Source organism: Melanostigma gelatinosum (assembly GCF_949748355.1).
Source record: "Melanostigma gelatinosum genome assembly, chromosome: 17".
Classification (NCBI taxonomy): Eukaryota; Metazoa; Chordata; class Actinopteri; order Perciformes; family Zoarcidae; genus Melanostigma; species Melanostigma gelatinosum.
Window position 1 is genome coordinate 10,959,124 of NC_136650.1, and position 17,241 is coordinate 10,976,364.

At 40.9% G+C, this 17,241-nt stretch overlaps 1 protein-coding gene across 2 annotated transcripts in view; it reads left to right on the forward strand.

The window, feature by feature from the left end:
• The window catches only part of csmd3b (CUB and Sushi multiple domains 3b), a gene marked incomplete at its 3' end in the record, with an annotated part of 316,085 nt that overhangs the window by 208,134 nt on the left and 90,710 nt on the right, over positions 1-17,241 (forward strand). For both annotated transcript variants that reach the window (XM_079288066.1, XM_079288067.1), the window contains exons 11-13: positions 2,293-2,396; positions 3,622-3,734; positions 16,688-16,870. In XM_079288066.1, coding sequence (XP_079144192.1) covers positions 2,293-2,396; positions 3,622-3,734; positions 16,688-16,870 — 400 coding nt within the window. The remainder of the gene's footprint in view (positions 1-2,292; positions 2,397-3,621; positions 3,735-16,687; positions 16,871-17,241) is intronic.

Sequence of the window (17,241 nt, forward strand, 5' to 3'; positions counted from 1 at the left end):
TGATCTAAATCCTACTCGATGCAGAAGTCTCATTGAGAGTTACAGAAATAGTTTGATTGCAGTGATTGCCTCTAAAGGTTGTTAAGCCTTAAGGGTACCATCATTTTTGTCCAGGCCATTTTCATTAGTTTGTTTTTTTCAATGATTCTGTTGAACCAATATTCAAAAGCTTTGTATGATTTTCATTAGTTCATTTTCAGTACATTTTTATTTATTATTACTTTCAAGTTATTTCAGTGACCATTGTGGGTTTTTCTTTCTTTAACGGAAGGGTACCAACAATTGTGCCCACGTCTGTAGGAATATTGTGATAAGTGTGAAAATGGTGACTATGTAATCACAGAAATAGACACATTAATCTCCACAACGCTGGGCCTGTCTCAATGAGTGAGTGTGTTGCTCTGTGCGTGTGTGTGCTTGCCAGAGAGAGTTTAGCAGGTTTGTAGGTGCTGCTTTAATCCAATCTGCATTACATGGCGATAAGACCGAGTCAGCATTGTGAGCAATGGACAGATCACTGCTTCACCCGAGTAGACCTCCTCGTTTTACTGCTTTCTGGTCCAAGCGGAAGATGGTGGTGTTGGTGCTTTTCAGCTTACTCGATTTTTATTTTGGCATGGCTTCGCCCGTTGTTGTATTTCATGTCGATGCAAAGTCAAACCAAAACTAAGTCTGCTTCTGCTGCCACAAGCAAAATCTAAAATTAACTGAGCTCCTTGGTGTGAAGTAAATACAAAATCAACCCCATGAACAAAAGCGAATCAGGCAATACTGCCAACAGATAAACAGTTTAACAGCAGGTGGGTGGAATAGCATGGCCACTGTGTTGTGTGTTCACATTTTCATTTGTTCCTTCTTTCTTCACGGATCCAATGGTCATAGTAAGGATAAGCTGTTTATACTTCATGTGCCCAGGTTGCAGATACCGTGAAGGTATCTATAATTAAATATAATTATAACTATAATTATGATGCCTGACTCAAAGAGAATGTTGGAATACAGACGACAAAAACAGATGCTCTAAAATGAGGAGATATTGATAAGCACGTAAATATGCTGACTGTTAACATGCCAGCATAGAGGAGACTCAGACCAGTATGATGTTTTGGATGTTTTTGAAGTCCTCCAGCAGAATATTGAATCTGGAAATCTGGAAATTCCCCACAAGGAAAGAGGAAGAGGAGGAAGGATGGGCAGAGTGAGGTTTTAGTCTCCCCCCTGAGGGTCAAGTCAGAATTCTAGTTTGAAATATTCTAACACTGCACATTGCTAGCATCAAAGACATGCTCATTATTGCCCACCATTCCTCTTTGTTGCCACTTCCTTTACCCTTTCTTCTTCCACCTCCATCCTCTTCCATCTCTCTATCTCCTCTCCTCTCCCTGTCCCTTCTCATCCTTTCTGCACGTCTCTCCTTCCTCCCCTCTCTCCTTTGCGCCGCCAAATGTCTTTCTGTCTGGTCTCAGATGTAACAGAAAGTGTTGGTTTAATAATTCCCGATCAGTCTTGAGCTCTGTGCTGATTCTCCCAGCTTCGAGTGCAGCCCAGGAGGTGTTTCTTGTCTCTTCCTAGTTCTTCTCGTAGCACTGAATTAAACCATACCACATTGTAGGATGCATTAATAAATTCCAATGATTTAGCCTTCGGCAATGTATAATTTATATATAATTCCATGAGAGGGGAAATGTGTCTTTGATGTGATCATAGCTGAAAGTCTAAACAGCTATAGAGCATACTGGCTATGATTGGTGTCAGTAGAGGGCAATATCATTTCATGTAATTTCTCATTTAATTTTTTTGACCATGACTTACATTTTTAATTGGAATTTCATTTTTGCCTTTTTCTTATTTCAGTTCATTTTCAAAGTTATTATTTCAGGAAATCTGTCCTCCGTGGTATCAGTGCATTTACCGCAGCTATTTTCCACAAGTCAAAAATATTTTTGAGGAAAAAAAGCTGTTAAATTATGGGAATAAAGTGATAATTTAAACAGAAAGTCACAATATTTAAAGGAAAAAAGTTAAGGCATTCCAGCAGTGAAGTTGAGACAAAGGCAAACTTTGTAACATTGTGAGAATAAAGCTGTAATTTATGTAATATTACAGTATGAGGGAAAAGTTTTCCTAACAGTGGCCCAAAAACTATCAGGGTCTTCTTCTTACTCTTCTGGCTATTGCTTTGGTAGCCCTCACTATCCTACTGTTGAATCCCAGATTGATTTTGACTGGGTTGGCCTGGCCGTAGCTCTAAACTGACATGTATATGTCCGTGTTTTTGTTTGTGAACTTTAGGTAATCCAGATCAACTTTGAAGAGTTTGACCTGGAGATAGCCTATGATACTCTCACCATCGGAGATGGTGGGGAGGTGGGAGATCCTACAGCTATACTGCAGGTGTAAGTATTGCACTATCCTTTTTACATGCACACATTTATGTGAAAAGTTTTGTTTGTTGGCTCGAGGACAGTGTGTGTCAAATGTAGACAGACTTTAAAACCCGACAAGAAAACTTTAGAAATATAGAAACCTGACTTTGCTACATTATTCCTTTCTGAATCAAAGGAGGTCCAACACTGTATCATCTCTCTATGCCAACATGAATAGTGTACTAGCTGCTCGTAAAAAAAAAATTCCTAGTTGCCTTCAAAGGTTTCTTTGAAGGCAACTAAGTATCACTGATATGTTTGATTTATAATCCTTACATAATGTTTTACTTTTACTACTTTTACGAAAAAGCAACCTCCCAACATCCTTCAAATTCAAAGAGGTCATTGACCAAAAAACAAAAAACACTCAAAGCTTCTACCTTGCTTGAAAATCCTGCATCTGAAGTTCAGTTGTCTTCTTAAAGCTGTAATGATGAGACGCATACAGAGCAGGGTCTGCTGTCGTACCAGGCTGATTATGGCTGCAAAACAGCTTCACGTCATGAAATAAACTCCTTAAGTATAAATGCAATAACTTTCAGATAATGCGCCGCCTTAGCTGCATTTCTGCATTTTCTTATAGTGATTTTAAGAAGCAGATTGTGCCACACACAGCTGCCTCCATGAGCAGCAGCGCTATTGTCATTCTATCAAACGCCTCACAACACAGTTAATATGTTCCACGTCAAGCCAAATTGATCAGAGTAAAAACTGTCCATTTTCATTCTGGTTCTTGATTAAAGCCGTCAGCTGCCCGCTAGCTCCGAAATCCTCCATCTTCTTTGTCGCAATTAGTCAGCTCATAAAACGGCAGTCTGCATTATGTGTGCTCCACTTGAATGATGAACCGCTCCTAAATTTTGAAAGTGCTACACAGTGCCCAAAAGCGTAACAGATGCGGACCTTCTTTTCACTTCACTTTGGAGTCCGTCGCTGTTAACGTTCGTGCCTAAAAGGTGTTGGCAGCCGGGGAAAAAAAAAGCGCTGGATCAAATGAATGTACCGACTGAGCATTTTGCTTTCCAAAATCAAAGCATTCATCTCCAGCACAGTATGTTCCAGCAATTTGTTCACATTGGGATCAGCACTTTGAGAATTTGATTACGGCTATGATTGCGGTGATGAATATTATACTTTTTTATGATGCTGATTATTATGTCGTTAATTTAATACAAATGTGTTTGTTCTGCTCCAGCCTATCGGGGAGCTTTGTTCCTGACCTGATAGTCAGCATGACCCACCAGATGTGGCTTCACCTACAGTCAGATGAGAGTGTCGGATCGATAGGATTCAAGATCAACTATAAGGGTAAGCGATGACCATGTGTTTGTGTGTGAGGGGGAAAACGTAAATGGCATCTATGTGAGTCAAGGGGAAGATGCATTTCCCAACTAAAAAATGAAGATAAGTGCAGAGGCTTTTTTACTAGGCTGCATACAGAGAAAGGTGTGTTGCTAGAACAAGGAACCATCTCCGTGAGGAAAAATGCTTTTTGGGGCCAGTTTGTGTGACGTGATGAACGCAGGAGTTGCAACACGTGCAGCCTCTATGTCAAAATTGCTCCACAGGTCAACACTGTTCCTGGGAGCTTGGGTATGACTCGTAGCTTACGCTATGATACGTTTGCTGACATTAGTTATGATAGTTTTGTTCAACGTTAGCAGTAAGATATTGCTGTTTCACTTACTCAGTCAATTCACTGACTTCTGACTCGTCCCTAATTTTGTTTCAATCATCATTAACATAAAACAAGAACATTGGGGGACATGTTTGTTGGTTGCACGTATCGCTCCGCCCCACAATCAGGTCGCCTGATAATGAAGTCGTTAAAGCAATTGACTCAAGTGAAGTCTCGGGATACGGAGTAGATTATAAACCTAGGTGACGGCTTTGCCCGTTGGTCTCTTCTCACCACTGCGGTCAGGGGAAAGGAGCTTGCAGCTGTAAGACAGACCAAACTTGTGGATCAATTGACATGGAAAAGATTAATTCTCTTCAGAGAAATAATCTTTTAATTTTCCATCTAGATGGTGTATTCCAGGGCATGTTTTTCAACTTTCAAGAATCATTTTCATGTTTATTTGCTAGGCTTAAAATAAACGTTTGTCTAGCAGTAACTGACCTTTAGCTTGAGACCAATTAAAAACAGTTTGTATCAGTCCTGTTGGTTCAGCTCCTGCCGTCCTGAAATTATGAACCTTTACAAAGTTCTCCATTTGATGAATGTCTTGTGAATCTGATTATAGTCCATGAACAACAAAGGGGTGAGCTTTGCTGCAGAAATTAACTTTGTGTGCCTCATTTGGGTGTCATCATCTTTGGATTTATTGTCATAATGAGGTCACAGTGCTGAGTCTGGTAATGCAATGAGTTCCAAAAGTGGTGGGACAACGGCATGTTGATTTGATATATATTTGCCCTCTTTTCTCCTTGAATTTCAAAGTGAAGTTCAAACAACAGAGGGATTAAATGGTGATTGAAAGAAAAGACAAATGCATATGATAGTGTATTTATTTTAATGTTGCAGCATTTTATATACATGTGAATTGAAAAAGTTTAAAGAGTTATTCAAATAGAAACTAATGAATTACCACATGTTCACCTTTAAAAATATCCAGGGTGTCAAACCAACTTGAAGTCATAATAGGGGGCTCCGCAATAGCTGCACGTATCCTCATTCATTTCTCCTGAATAATTTCCCCATCGAGATCAATAGAAAAATGAATGGAGAGAACCACCATTAGAATGCATCCGTGCTTATAATAATACTCCACTGTATGAGCATGAGGTCCTGACTTTCTTTTATTTTCAGAGATTAAGATGTCAATATTCACTACATTGGGCATGCAAATTGATTGGGCATGCAATCAATTTGCCTCCTTTTTTACTGACAAAATTCAGAAAATTAGACAAGCAGTCAGTGCCTCCACATCAACCACAGGGTATGTGTTGTCCCGATCTCTGAATAACATCCATTCAAATATCATGACACAATTTCATTCAATCGACCGTAGAAGCCTAGAAGACATTATACAACATCTGAAGTCATCCTCCTGCTGCTTGGATATTCTACCAACACACCTTTCCAAAAATATTTCTAACTGCATGACCACTGATCTTTTACAAATTGTAAACACATCCCTTCTCTCAGGTGTCTTCCCACAAGCCATAAAAACTGCAGTTATTAAACCACTCCTAAAGAAGGCTAGTTTAGACTCCGCAACGATGAAAAATTATAGGCCAATATCAAACCTCCCATTTTTGAGTAAAATAATTGAAAAAGCGGTTTTCCAACAGCTGACCAACTTCTTGACCGTAAATAACTGCTTTGATGTTTTCCAGTCAGGCTTTCGACAGCACCACAGCACTGAAACTGATCTTGTTAAGGTTTCAACGACATCCACTTAAACATAGACAATGGCAGAAGTTCAGTCTTAGTGTTACTGGATCTCAGTGCTGCATTCGACACGGTCGACCATGTCATACTCCTAGAAAGACTAAAAATCTGGGTGGGACTCTCTGGCACAGCACTTAACTGGTTTGAATCCTACTTGAAGGGCCGAGAATACTTTGTGTCTGTGGCTCATTACACATCGGAGCTGACTAAAATGACATGTGGTGTTCCCCAAGGTTCAATACTGGGGCCTCTTCTGTTCAACATCTACATGATTCCACTCGCTCAGATTATGGAAAACAACAAAGTGTGTTATCATAATTATGCAGACGACACACAAATCTACATAACTATGTCACCAGGGGACTATAATCCCATACAAGGGCTGGGTAACTGCATTGAACAAATCAACAACTGGATGTGCCAGAATTTTCTTCAATTAAACAAATATAAAACAGAAGTAATTGTTTTCGGTACCAAGGACGAACAATTGAAAATCACCGCTCAGCTTCAGTCACTGATGTTAAAACCCACAAACCAAGCAAGAAATCTAGGTGTAGTTATGGATTCAGATCTCAACCTGAACAGCCATATCAAGACAATTACAAAATCAGCCTACTATCACCTGAAGAATATATCAAGGATTAGAGGATTTATGTCTCAACAGGATTTGGAAAAACGTGTCCACGCATTTATCTTCAGCAGACTGGACTACTGTAACGGTGTGTTTACAGGTCTCTGTAAAAAGTCCGTCAGAAAGCTGCAGCTGATTCAGAACGCTGCAGCTCGAGTCCTCACTAAGACCAGGAGGGTGGACCACATCACTCCAGTTCTGAGATATTTGCACTGGCTTCCTGTCCAACAAAGAATTGACTTTAAAATCCTGCTGTTGGTTTACAAAGCACTGAATGGTTTAGGGCCAAAATACATCTCTGATCTGCTGCTACCTTATGAACCATCCCGACCCCTCAGGTCGTCTGGGACCGGTCTACTATCTGTTCCCAGAGTCAGAACTAAACATGGAGAAGCAGCATTCAGTTTTTCTGCTATACATATCTGGAACAAAGTCCCAGAAAGCTGCAGGTCTGCTGAGACCCTCAGCTCATTTAAATCAAGATTGAAGACCTTTCTGTTTGCTGCTGCCTTTAATTTAACCACATTCAATTAATATATTAATCAATTTCCTGCATTTCTGCATTTTACTACTGCATTTTATTTCTTGCACTGTTTTTTAATGTTTTAATGAATGTTCTTAATTGTTTTTAAATCTCCTTTTCTTTTGCCTTATGTTTTGATGCTTTTAATGGTTTTATGTGAAGCACTTTGAATTACCTTGTTGTTGAAATGTGCTCTACAAATAAACTTGCCTTGCCTTACAGTATAGTTATCGTCTATATGCTGTTAACAATGGAGAATTGTGTATTTTTCCTACAAGCGTAACGAAATGCCAGACAATTGTGTGTAGTTTCCACTGGACTGGTGTAACGTTATTTCAATCAGGAGAGACTTGTTTTATAATTTAACAATGATTTATTGTACAAGCGTCAAATATGCAAAGGGAAAAGTCTTTGGCGATTGGACTCCATCCTGAAGTACTCTCACCGAGGGTAGGGATACAGAGGTCCAACAGGCCTAATCCACCCTGGAGTCCAGACACTGGTGGTGGTGGTGAAAGGAGTTGTTGTCATCTGATGATGAATCAGGAGCCTGGCTGTGATGCTGACTGGAGGTGACTGGGGTGGAGGCGGGTCGCATCTGCTTAACGCTGAAATGACAACTGACAGCAGCAGAGAGGAGAACACTTTAACGTTTGACAGCAACGATCTGATTGGCTTAAGGAAACTGTGTGCCGAATCTGGTTGGTTGCTTAACAGTGCACGCCCCCAATCAGCTGATAGAATAATTACCAGGAGAGGAGAGACAGAGATCACAAGCGAATGTCTTCCTTTCTTTTCTTTGATGCACCATCCTCATATGCAGATGCATGTAAACCGCTTTACAGCCGGCTTGCTGCACTTATTGCTTTTGCTCCACCTCAAAGAAACAATCTGCTTGTTGCTACAACGTCTTCCTGACTGAACTTGCGCTTGAACTACATTTGTCACAGATATAGTGGTGTTAAAGTATATGTCGACGGATAAACAACAAAACATGCAGTTCAAAAGTGCATTTTGTTGGTGAGAAAAGTACAAATAAGAAACATCATGAATCAAATACTATTTAACCCCCCCCCCCCCCCCCCCCACACACACACACACACCTGGATGTATGTTATCCCAAAATTAGACTCGCTCAGTCAAACCCAAATACCCTGAAAAGTGGCATGAATACTCAAAGATCAATGTGTTTTTCTCTGAGTGCTGGCTCCATCACCCCCAAGATTTACAATAAAGGTGGGCGCCTGTGCTATTACTGGGTGGCTTTGTGAGATGTATGTGTGTTTTTGAGAAAGAAAAGGGTGTAGAGTGAGAAGAGTGAGATTGAGAGAGATCATATGTGTGTGTTTGTGTGTGTTTGTGTGTGTTTGTATTCCCAAAGCCACATCCCGTAGACCTTGACTCTGAAATATAAATATTATCAGTCGCGCTAGCCTTGCTGCAAAGTCACTGATGTACTACACAATGTGTGTGTGTGTGTGCGTGTGTGTGTACGTCGGATAGGTCCTCCATCAGTGAGCCAACGAAGCTGTAACAAGTCACTCACTACTTTCAGGCCTCACATTGCACCTCTCCCTTCCCTCTCTGTCTGTCTCTCTATCCGTGTCATTTTTCCTCATTAGCCATCTCTCTATCACCACTCTCTCTCTTTCCATTCCTTCTACAATCACAACCTTTTCTCTCCAGGTTGCTCTCTAATGCACTGTTGTTTGGTGTCTGTGCTTCTCTCTTTCACATCCTTTTTCCTTTTGTCAGACACCCGACAGGGTGTCTGACACAGCATATGTCTCTTGTGTTGTCTTTCAGCCGACCAGTGCCGCTTTCAATGTTTCTCTCGCTCTTTCTCCCCCCCCCCCCCTCTCCCTCTGTCCCTCTCTATTTCTTGTCACCATTCATCTATTATTAAAACCAAGGTCACCAACCTAGCAATACTTTGACTCCACTCCCCGTTGCAGGGCATACAAACCACACACCCACACTGCACATGCACACATAGCCGTCCAGACTGCCTGTACGGCAGTCTTTCCGTCTACCCTGAATCATATCGTGTCACGGCTATTGATTTAAGGGAGCGCTGCGACATTATTGACACAATTTACATTAAAGATTCAGTGCGTTTCTGTCAACTCTATGAATAAATAAATGGATCATAAGCTTATATATCGTCTGCACAGTCCATCGAGACGTCTCATTGAGGTTTTAGACCATCATTTATCTGTGTGTGTGTGTGTGTGTGTATCTTTTTGTTCGTGATTGTGGAGTTATCCGATACCTCTGTACAAGCACCTTCAAAGCATAATATTTTCCTTACATGTGCTTTATCATTTGGGTTCAGCATCAATTAAACAGCATTTCAGTGGTTTGTTTTCATTTTCTGAAGAATGAAAAAGATACTGAGTGTGTTACTGCGTGTATGCATGTCAGGGTTTCTCTGTTTATATTTACAGGACAATATCTGACTTACAATTGTTATTTGGTTGGTTTGAAAATGATAAGTTCTAGCAAGTCGCTCAATAAGATTACAATGGGTATCTCAGGTTATTTCCAGTGAATCTATTGTATACAGTGTCCATTCTAATTCACTTACACTAGTTTTAAATACAGTTTTGACTTTTTGAGGGGGGTGAGAATGAGAATAATAATGAGTATAATGCTTTATGAATTGCATGAGCCAGTCTTGAAAACATTACCTCATGACAGTACTCTGATGTGATACAAATAGTGTTCTAATTGTACACATCGCTTGAAAAAATAAAACATATTCAACATGTAAATATCAGATAGACCTTTCAGAATAAAGTCCATCTCATGAACAAATATATGTAATGTAATATTACACTCACATTCTCAGTCAGAATGGAGGCTCTGTGTATTTGATGTCACCTGCTTCAGTTTCCTCTTCTCATGTGCCTCTTTGTCATCACTGATTGTTTTGTGTCTTCAAATTGTCGGTAAGATCTCTGAGGGGCCTCGGCAGTATTCTGTCTCCAGCTCATCTTACCTTTGATATTGTAGGGGCCGCCGCAGAGAATTTAGAGCGCTGCCATTGCCGTCCTTAATATAAATGCAGCAGCTGCCAATTGGTTTGACGCAGGATTCAACACTCCACACGAAGAAAACCTTCTGCCCCACTTAGGAGTAGCAGCTGATTCCTGCCAATTGGAACAGGCACAGGTGCTCGTGTGCACCTCACTCACCTGCTGCTCACTGAAGCCACATTGACCATGGACGTGGCAAGTAAAGACACCTGTCACCACATGAGATTGATTGATCAGGTGGACAGTGTGCGCTGTGTCTGTTTTGATGCCAGACATGAGGGCCATCGGAACTGGATAATAAATATCATTCCTAATATGTATTTATATGTAGGTTAGGAGAATATAATAAGTAGTGTACATTTTAATACAGTACATACATCTGCCTGTAAGACATGTCTGCATGTATAATCACCACATTTGCAACATGTTGGCCTAAAATGAAAAAAAATGAAAAAGCAGTGTGCAAATATTTGCCTCAGCTCTCATCCATTTACATTGAAATGCATTCAAGTGGTGAATTTGAGAATTAGTTTCCAGCGATGAGTCATTCCCTCGAGCCCCGGCTTTTTTAAGTGCATCATTCCAGCATTAGAAGCATTAGCATTAGAAGATGTCAAGGTGGATTTTTACAGCACAGCTGACCCCTGGTTGGGTAGATCGGTTGTGTGTGTGTGTGTGTGTGTGTGTGTGTGTGTGTGTGCGTGTTTGTCTGTGTGCACGTGCTGGGAGGGACAGAGAGAGTGCAATGTGTATGTTTGTGTTTTCTCCATGTCTCCCTGCATTTGTGCACCCACATGTTTCTGGTTTTGGATGTAACTGTAGATGAGTTGAAAAGATTGACATGTTGTCTCATTATTAAGATTGAACATTTATGAAGCAGACGACATGACTGGTCTAAATGGAGAGATTAAGAGAGGAAGAGAGAAAACATGTTGGCGTTGGAGGTAGTGGAAGAACAGAAACAATGGAACTGAACTCGACACGTTGTCGTATTTACATATAATTCACTGAAGGACAACACATTCTGAAGCATGATTAAGCTCAATAACAACAGCCTCTCATATTTTCAGTCATGAAACTCCATCCTAGCTGACCGCCTGCAGTTAGTTGATATTTCCTGCATCCATGCAATTGGTGATGGGTCCCACAGGATCTGAATCCTGCTGCAGCGCTGTAGTCCAGGTACAGAGCAGGACCCGCTTAATCACACCGCGCTGAACAGAATTTCCTTCAGAGCGAGTGAAACACCATGAAATATCACTGCATGAAATATTCAGTCACAACATAACCAGAAATGTGGTTCAATTTTACAGTCAATAACCTTAATATTAGGGTGGTGAGCCAAAGCCTGACACTTTTTTGGATGTGTGTGTCTGTGTGTGGTTGTTGTGTGTTTTTTGCAAACCTGTGGAGAACAGGGCTTACGTTATCACAGAACTTTAAGCGGCATTTCATTTTCTAGTCATGAATTATTGACTCATAATGTTCAGTTCTCCTGTAGCCACCAGGATAACTGATATTGAAATCTACTATATCTGCGGATCATTCAGTCAAAATTCATCATAAAAAAATGTTCTTTCTCTTCTCTCATTAGGATTAATATATTCCATACATTTCAAATCATGTATGGCATTGGGTAACCGAGCTATGTGAAATATGTTTCCTGATTCCTATTTTGACTGATGGTCATTTCAAACTGCTCTTACAATAAATGGACAATGATTGACAAAGCAACGTTCTACTTACTAAGAACCTCCGAGCAGCCGTTTTGGCCCATCATTGGTCATGAAGTCATTTGAAAGGCTCATCAAGAAGCACCACCAGATGGTTTGGAGCTCATTAGACTTTTTGTATTTAGTGGAAGCATGAGACGTGTGTAAAATGCTGCTTGAACCTCTTGGCAGGATTTTGTAAGTTTTACTCCCTTGTTTTGATGTAACAAAGTGTACTAAAGTGATAGCGTGTTCACTGGTGTTGCATTTATTTAGTGATATATTCCGATACTCTCAGATGAGGAGAGGGAGAGACAGTAACATCTTAGTGGAACAAAAAACACAAAAATGGCTTTTAGATGTGGATGTCCTGTTCTCTCACCTGTACTTTCTGTGCATAGACTGTAGATATGTTTTTCGTGAGGACAGGCACATCCTGAAATTCACTCATGATGCTGGAAGTACAGAGAGTAACAGATACTGTATTTGGGAGTTACACCATTGAGCAAAGAAATTATTTTGTGCGCTTTATGTAACAAGAGCCGACAAATATAATGTGTTTTTATGAGAATAGAATCATCTCCTAAGAAAAATGTCAGTATTGCATGCGTAATGAATTTGATCATTTTTATTCAAAGGACTATCTTCACATCTACAGTGGGAACTAGTCAAATGGGCCACTCCCTTTTGGTCACATATTCAGACATCCACAAGCTAATTAGAGAGGCTGAGCTCCTCATTTCTTCCTCACTGCGAATATGCTTGAGTGCAAAGACTTTCCTCTCAATTGATCTTCTTATGTGGCTATTACAGTCATCTTAGAGTGTTATTGTATGTGGTTTACCCATATTGAAAACAAAGCACAGCAACAGCAAGAATTTGCAGGAGACCATTTATAGCATATGACAAACACCAGACCATGCAAACAGCTATACATTCAGCATTCGTTTACTAGCAGCCTAGCCGTAAAATCTATTTCACAATGGTCACAAAAAAAGAGTAATAGCCAATAAACTTTTTCCTTTTGCTCCAATCTCATTATCTCCCCAAAATATATTTCCTTGCTCTCCCAGAGCTTTACAGGTAGTGCATTTACATGTCTTTTATGTGCGTGTGAGAGAGAGTGTGGAGTTTGTATGCATACAAGAGAATATGGACAACATGGTGATATAATAGGACAGAGTGGGTGTAATGAGGCTCAATGTGCAATCACAAACACAATATTGAAGTCATACACAAACTCTTTACGAAAAAAACAGATACACAATCTCTTCCATGTGTACATATATTTTTTTAGCAACAAAGCATGTTCAGTCAAGATCATAAAATAACAGAAAGCAAAAGGTAAAATATATAAACATGCTGGTCCTCTCGAGGAAGATATTTTCTTTCAAAATGTACATTTACAAAAAAAAACGATTTTTAAAATTCTTATCTTGCATAATACATCATACAATATATCCGCAACTCCGTCGATGTTTGAGGATCGTCATACTCCGTCGATGTTTGAGGTTCGGCAGACTCCGTCGATGTTTGAGGATCGTCATACTCCGTCGATGTTTGAGGATCGTCATACTCCGTCGATGTTTGAGGATCGTCATACTCCGTCGATGTTTGAGGATCGTCATACTCCGTCGATGTTTGAGGATCGTCATACTCCGTAGATGTTTGAGGATCGTCATACTCCGTCGATGTTTGAGGATCGTCATACTCCGTCGATGTTTGAGGATCGTCATACTCCGTCGATGTTTGAGGATCGTCATACTCCGTCGATGTTTGAGGTTCGGCAGACTCCGTATATGTGTGAGGATCGTCAGACTCCGTCGATGTTTGAGGATCGTCATACTCCGTCGATGTTTGAGGATCGTCATACTCCGTCGATGTTTGAGGATCGTCATACTCCGTCGATGTTTGAGGATCGTCATACTCCGTCGATGTTTGAGGTTCGGCAGACTCCGTATATGTGTGAGGATCGTCAGACTCCGTCGATGTTTGAGGATCGTCATACTCCGTCGATGTTTGAGGATCGTCATACTCCGTCGATGTTTGAGGATCGTCATACTCCGTCGATGTTTGAGGATCGTCATACTCCGTCGATGTTTGAGGATCGTCATACTCCGTCGATGTTTGAGGTTCGGCAGACTCCGTCGATGTTTGAGGTTCGGCAGACTCCGTATATGTGTGAGGATCGTCATACTCCGTCGATGTTTGAGGATCGTCATACTCCGTCGATGTTTGAGGATCGTCATACTCCGTCGATGTTTGAGGTTCGGCAGACTCCGTATATGTGTGAGGATCGTCAGACTCCGTCGATGTTTGAGGATCGTCATACTCCGTCGATGTTTGAGGATCGTCATACTCCGTCGATGTTTGAGGATCGTCATACTCCGTATATGTGTGAGGATCGTCAGACTCCGTCGATGTTTGAGGATCGTCATACTCCGTCGATGTTTGAGGATCGTCAGACTCCGTAGATGTTTGAGGATCGTCAGACTCCGTAGATGTTTGAGGATCGTCAGACTCCGTAGATGTTTGAGGATCGTCATACTCCGTAGATGTCTGAAGATCGTCAGACTCCGTAGATGTTTGAGGATCGTCAGACTCCGTAGATGTTTGAAGATCGTCAGACTCCGTAGATGTTTGAGGATCGTCATACTCCGTAGATGTTTGAAGATCGTCATACTCCGTAGATGTTTGAGGATCGTCATACTCCGTAGATGTTTGAAGATCGTCAGACTCCGTAGATGTTTGAAGATCGTCAGACTCCGTAGATGTTTGAGGATCGTCATACTCCGTAGATGTTTGAGGAACGTCATACTCCGTAGATGTTTGAGGATCGTCAGAGTCTGTAGATGTTTGAGAATCGTCAGAGTCCGTAGATGTTTGAGGGTCCACACATACACACTCAAACACATGCATACACTTGAAGGAGCCTAATCCCCTTTGTGAATCTGTCAGCCTTGTTGTTATAAACACAATAGGATTGTTGGTGTGTGTGTGTGTGTGTGTGAGAGAGAGAGAAATATGTGTAAGCCTTTGTGTGCTACTACCAGAGAGACTGAATGTGGATACTGTGATGTGTGTGTGCAGTGCATGCATGTGTGTGTGTTAGAGTAGTAGTATGGGAATATTCCGACAATAGGCCTGTTTTCTCTCCAAAGCAATTTGTTTTCTATTATTCTGCAAGGTGTGTGTGTAGCTGTGTGTGTGCATGCGTGCGTGTGGGTGTTTGTGTGTGTGTGCATGTTTGTGTGTAGGTGTGCGTGTGTCTATTTGTTCATACACAAGCATTTGTGTTCGGCAGGTTGTGATTGGTTGAGTCTGTGGGTCTCATAAAGACGATGTCGTGATGGAAATTAATGCAATACATCACAAACCCGCACTCAGACATGCACACACATACATATACTAACAGACAGACAAAGCACACACCTTTGCTTCCTGCCATGGACCACTCCTGTAAATAATACCGAAAATAGGAGAGGGAGCGGGGGAATAAAGGAGAGAAAGGATGGGGAAATAGAGGGTATATTTCCTGAAATACAGAACACAACATTTTAAAGAGAATTATGATGGCACCTTTATATAGAATCAGAGAAGGATCTGTGTAAAGTCATTGTGCGACTGAATGTGAAAAAGGAAGTGTCACAAATACTTGCAAACTCAGGGGTAGGAGGCACGCAGAAAGAGATGGATGCAAACTTGCTCGAGGCTACGTGAACTAAGAAGTAGAAATTCGCCTGACGCAGCAAACCGAGAGCCAATCATCTTCAAGCAAGCCTCCATTCAGTTGACAGTGTATTTCTGCTCAAAATGGATGATGGGCTCTTGCAGCATGACATGGTGTTTCACAGCAGGAGAAGATGGCCATTGGGTGTTTGAGGATGTGAACACTGCTTAGCGACCACAAATACTGTTAAAGCTGGACTCCAGACGCCGGATAAGCGAGCTGCCAAATATATTCACTCGCAATGCTTAACTTGAAAAAAACATTCAGAGTTGCATGTTCAAGCAGTCAATAGTATCTTATCATTAACTTTTGCAAAAATGACGGCGGAAAGATGCCACCAAAAGATGTATAATAATACATTATCATTCCATGTGGCTCTAACTACCTACAGTTTGATAATACAGCAGTATATTGAAAAAAACACTGATGTATACCCTTGACAAGAACTACATTTGAAGAAAAATAACTGGAAAATACTGCTCCTCCGGTTGCATGCCAATTAGCAGTGTTTTAAAACCCTCTTAACTGTATATTATATCTCCATTATGTGTCATTTGTCTAGTCTCTACTTGTTAACAGTGTTATGGTTTTCAACAATGCTCTTCTCAATGTACTTTTTTTTTCCTCATCTCTGACCTCTGACAAATGATCATGTCACAATATCTTGTGTGTCAAACATTATTACTGTAAGGTTGCTGAGATACCTAGGAACCTAATAAAGTAACTTATGTAAAGATCCGTGTTGTAGGATAAAGCCCAGCCATATTGTTTATTGTCGTATTGTCAAAAAACTAGAATAAACAGCAATGTGTCCCTCTCTCAATACTTTCTGACTTCCCCAGCCTCTCTGTGCAAAGCCTATTGGTTCCTAGTAAAGATTTAATGCTTTAGGAATGGGTCATTAATATATTGTAGTTTTTATGGATGAAGAAACAATCTTATAACAGCTAGGCACTGTAATTGTTTTCAAAAAAGTAACTCAAACAAGTGTATATAGTACATTTGTTGGGTACTATTTTCTGCTGCAGTTTTTGCGGCAGCAGGACATTATATACGTGGGACTGACTCAAAATAATTCGTGCTCATTTCAATGAACCAACATGTCACGCAGTCCGGCGATCAGGCTTATTGATGCATCTTTGTATGTTCTTTGGACAGTAATGGAGGTCTATGGCGCAGAGAAATAACAATCAGATGTTAATGTCTCCTTCTGAAATTGTGTCTTTACAGAAATAGACAAGGAGAGTTGTGGGGACCCTGGAACTCCTCTATATGGAATAAGAGACGGGGACAGCTTCTCAAATGGAGGAATCCTGAGGTTTGAGTGCCAGTTTGGCTTTGAGCTGATTGGAGAGAGAACTATCTCCTGCCAAGACAACAATCAGTGGTCAGCAAACATCCCCATATGCATATGTGAGTATTCAAATCATACGTAGGTTCTTTTCTTGGACAAGGCTGCAGAGGGACATGGCATGTGCATAACATTCAGTCTCACCTGTCACCGTGGTGACAGGACAAAGTTTATTATGGCCTGGAGCAGATTATGACCGATGATGCTGTTGGGGTCTGACTCTGACCATGTGGCTTAAACATGTGCTGTGGACAAAGAAAATCAGGCCTTAACTTTTTCAAGCAAAGGTCTCATCCTGATTTGTAGTTGATAAGAGCAAAGGGATTTCACACTCAGGTGTGAATTACCCCCCCCCAAATAACCATGGTAACCGCGGCAATCTCATTGGCCGAGAGCCAAGAGACCCGAGGACCCCTGTGGTTCAGCCGATGTT